General features: G+C 35.9%; 1 protein-coding gene across 1 annotated transcript; it reads left to right on the forward strand.

Annotated features, from left to right (window-relative positions):
* Positions 1–416: 416 nt before the first annotated feature.
* On the forward strand, positions 417–1,343 carry LOC308436942 (olfactory receptor 12D1-like; the record flags this gene model as incomplete). Its single annotated transcript, XM_080937949.1, has 1 exon — positions 417–1,343. The coding sequence occupies one exon, from the start codon at positions 417–419 to the stop codon at positions 1,341–1,343; it is 927 nt and encodes a 308-aa protein (XP_080794075.1).
* Between the last annotated feature and the right edge of the window lie 2,997 nt (positions 1,344–4,340).

A 4,340-nucleotide genomic window follows, 5' to 3' on the forward strand; every position in this document is an offset into this window, starting at 1 on the left:
TCTGGTTGGAATCTTTCAAGTGTATTTACCTCCAAGATGTCTACTGGGTGAACTATTTAAAAGCTACTCCTTGGAGACAACTTAGGAGACAAGAACATAGGGTCAAAATGGAAATGTTCACTTAAAAAAACTGTGGTGAGCTTGTGTTCCACTCAAAGTCACTAACTAAAGAGGAAATGATTAGGGATAATGTAGTAAATTAGAAGATTTTTTTTATCACAACCCACAACAGACATTTATTTAACAACTGTTATTTAACATAATAATGGGTAAATACTAGAAAAAAATTTCAAAGACATCATGGAGAACAATAACTCACTCACAAAATATTTGGATTATGAAAGGAAAATCTATGGCCAAAAGACTTGTCAACATGCAGGGTAGCATTGTATAATAATTGTTCTTTGTTACAGGTGATGTCCAATCAAACCTCCATCACTGAATTTCTCCTCCTGGGAGTGACAGACATACAAGAATTAAACCCTATTCTCTTTGCAATTTTCTTCACCATCTATTTTGTCAATATAACTGGGAATGGAGCCATCCTGATGATCATCATCTTGGATCCAAGACTCCACTCACCTATGTACTTCTTCCTGGGAAACCTGGCATGTCTAGATATCTGCTTCTCCACTGTGACACTGCCAAAAATGTTGGAGAACCTCCTCTCCACAAGTAAAGCAATCTCCTTCTTGGGATGCATAACTCAGCTTCATTTCTTCCACTTCCTGGGTAGCACTGAGGCCATGCTGCTGCCGGTGATGGCATTTGACCGCTTTGTGGCTATCTGCAAACCTCTCCACTATTCTGTCATCATGAATCACCAGCTCTGTATTCACATGACTGTTACTATCTGGATATTGGGCTTCTTACATGCCTTGCTTCACTCTGTAATGACATCTCGTTTGAGCTTCTGTGGTCCCAATCATGTCCATCATTTCTTCTGTGATATTAAGCCTTTGCTGGATCTGGCCTGTGGAAACACTGAGCTCAACCTTTGGCTGCTCAATACAGTCACAGGCACCATTGCACTCACTCCCTTTTTTCTCACATGTCTCTCCTACTTCTATATCATCACCTACCTTTTCATCAAGACCCGTTCTTGCAGCATGCTGCACAAAGCACTGTCTACTTGTGCCTCTCACTTCATGGTTGTTATTCTGCTTTATGTTCCTGTCCTCTTCACCTACATTCGTCCCACCTCAGGCAACTCTCTGGATCAGGACAGAACCATTGCCATCATGTACAGTGTGGTCACTCCTGCTCTCAATCCACTCATCTACACCTTGAGAAACAAGGAAGTGAGGAGTGCACTGAACAGAAAGATGGGAAGATTGCTCTGACTTGAAGAATTTTTTAAAAACTCTAATGACATAAAAAACTGCAATGTAAAAATAAGATATATTTCTGAAATTAAGATGTGATCTTATGTATAATAGATGTACACATATTACTGAAGAATTTGGATGGTGTAAAATATATCTGATAGTACTGATCTTTTAAAGAATGGGGAAACAGCATTTGTGAGCCTCTAATCATAGGGTTTGCTTTTTAAATTTTATTTTGGCATATCAGTTGATACCATTGACTTGTAGCTTCATGTAAATTGTCTTGTATGTAACATGGTATAGAAATTTGTGTATACTACCCATATCTAGGATATTTAGTACTTACATTTGTTTCACTTTCTACACATATTACTTGGATGAATATCTTTATGTTTGCTTATTTTGAGGAACTAGTAAAACTATGGTTTATCAATTTGAAAAGTTAGCTGTAAATCATGAATGAGCTACAAAAAGTTTCAGAAAGAAAACATTTCTTTTAAACCTGATTCTGTTTCTTTTAATATTGGGCTGTAGGTAGTGAGTGGATATGCTTTTATTTTTTTTTAAATAAATTGAACAGCTTTCTTTTAAAAAACTAAGATAAAAATACAGATTTTCAGAATTTTTGCATAAAAGTATATGACTACATTTTTATCAGTACCTGATTTTTTTAAAGGTTTGATACTATGCACTAAAATCTTACTAGTTACAATGAGCATGAAGTACATGTAAAACTGGATGTAACCTGGAAATAGTCAAAGTTTCCTTGGTGTGTAAAAATTAAGCAGAATGATTTGTGATTTTCTTTTCTTTTTTTTTTTTTTTTTTTTTCTTTTTTTTTTTTTTTTCTGGCCTTTATTTTATTCTAACTTCTTGAGTCTGTGATTTTTTTCTGGGGTGTTCAGAGGTTTCTGATGTTAGTATCCAATTACTAGGGACTGCATATTATATCTCTTCTTTTGTGAGTGGGTTACCTCACAGGATGATATTCTCTAGATGCATCCATTTTCTTAAAAATTATAAAGTCATTGTTTCTGATAAATGAGTAGTACCCCATTGTATAAATATACCACAATTTTTGTATCCATTCATCTACTGAAAAACATCTGGGTTCTTTCCAGCTTCTGACTACTATAAATAGGGTTACTATGAACATTGCAGTGCATGTATCTTTGTTGTATGTTGGAACTTCTTTGGGGTATATGCCCAAAGTAGAATAACTAGGTCTTCAGGTACTAATATGTCCAATTTTATGAGGAATTGCCAGACTGATTTCCACAGTAGTTGTACCAGTTTAAAACCCCACCAACAGTGGAGAAGTGTTCCTCATTCTCCACATTCTCGCCAGCACTGCTGTCATCTGAATTTTTGATCTTATCCATTCTGTTTGGTCTGAGGGGAAATCTCAGGGTTGTTTTGATTTGTATTTCCCTGATGGCTAATGATGTTGAGCACTTCTTTAAATGCTTCTGAGCCATTTGATATTCCTCAATTGAGAACTTTTGGTTTAGCTCTGTACCCCATTTTTTAATAGGGTTGTTTAATTCTCTGGTGTCTAGCTTCTTGAGTGCTTCATATACCTTGGATATTAGGCCTCTATCTGATGTGGGGTTGATAAAGATCTTTTCCCAATCTGTTGGCTGCCGATTTGTTTTCTTGACAGTGTCTTTAGCCTTACAGAAACTTTGCAATCTCATTAAGTCCCATTTCTCGATATTTGACCTTAGAGCACAAGCCATTGGTGTTCTGTTCAGGAAATTTTCTCCTGTACCTATGTGTTCTAAGGTTTTCCCTATTTTCTCTTCTAATAATTTCAGTGTACCTGGTTTAATAAGGAGATCTTTGATCCACTTGCACTTAAGCTTTGTACAAGAAGATAAGAAAGGGTCTATTTTCATTCTTCTGGAGGCTAAGTGCCAGTTGGACCAACACCATTTGTTGAATAGGCTTTCTTTTTTCCATTGAATGTTTACAGCTCCTTTGTGAAAAATAAGTGACCATATATGTGAGAGCTCACTTCTGGATCTTCTATTCTATTCCATTGATCCACATGCCTATCTCTGTACCAGTACCATGCAATTTTTAGCACAATTGCCTTGTAATATAGCTTGAGGTCAGGGATAGTGTTTCCTGCAGATGTTTTCTTGTTGTTGAGAATGAATTTCATTATTTTAGGTCTTTTGTTATTCCAGATGAAATTGCACAATGCTCTTTCAAACTCTATGAAGAATTGGGTTGGAATTTTGATGGGGATTGCATTGAATCTGTAGATTGATTTTGGTAAGATGGCCATTTTTACAATGTTGATCCTTCCAGTCGATGAGTATGGGAGATCTCTCCATTTTCTGAGATCTTCCTCGATAACGTTCTTTAGAGATTTGAAGTTCTTTTCATACAGGTCCTTCTCTTGCTTAGTTAGAGTCACACCAAGGTATTACATATTGTTTGTGACTATTGTCACTAGGGTACCTTTTCCCTAATTTCTTTCTCCACATGTTTGTCATTTGAGTTGAGAATGGCTACTTGTTTCTTTGAGTTAATTTTATATGCAACCACTTTGCTGAACTTCTTTAACAGCTTGAGAAGTTCTCTGGTTAATTTTTTGGGGTCACTTATATCATGTAATCTTCAAATAGTGATATTTTTACTTCTTCCTTTCCAATTTGTATCCCTTTGATTTCTTTTTACTGTCTAATTGCTCTGGCCAGGACTTCCAGTACTATTTTGAATAGGTAGGTGGGGGGAGTGGGCATCCTTTTCTAGAACCTGATTTTAGTGGGATTGCTTCAACTTTCTTATCATTAAGATTGATGTTGGCTATTGTTTTATATATTGCTGTATATTGCTTTTATTATGTTTAGATATGAGCCTTGGATTCCTGTTCTTTCCAAGACTTTTAACATTAAGGGGTGTTGAATTTAGTCAAATGCTTTGTCAGCATCTAGTGAGATGACCATGTGGTATTTTTCTTTGAGTTTATTTAAATGGTGGATTACATTGATGGATTTCCAT

Source organism: Micromys minutus, assembly GCF_963924665.1.
Source record: "Micromys minutus genome assembly, chromosome: 25".
In the NCBI taxonomy this organism is placed as follows: domain Eukaryota; kingdom Metazoa; phylum Chordata; class Mammalia; order Rodentia; family Muridae; genus Micromys; species Micromys minutus.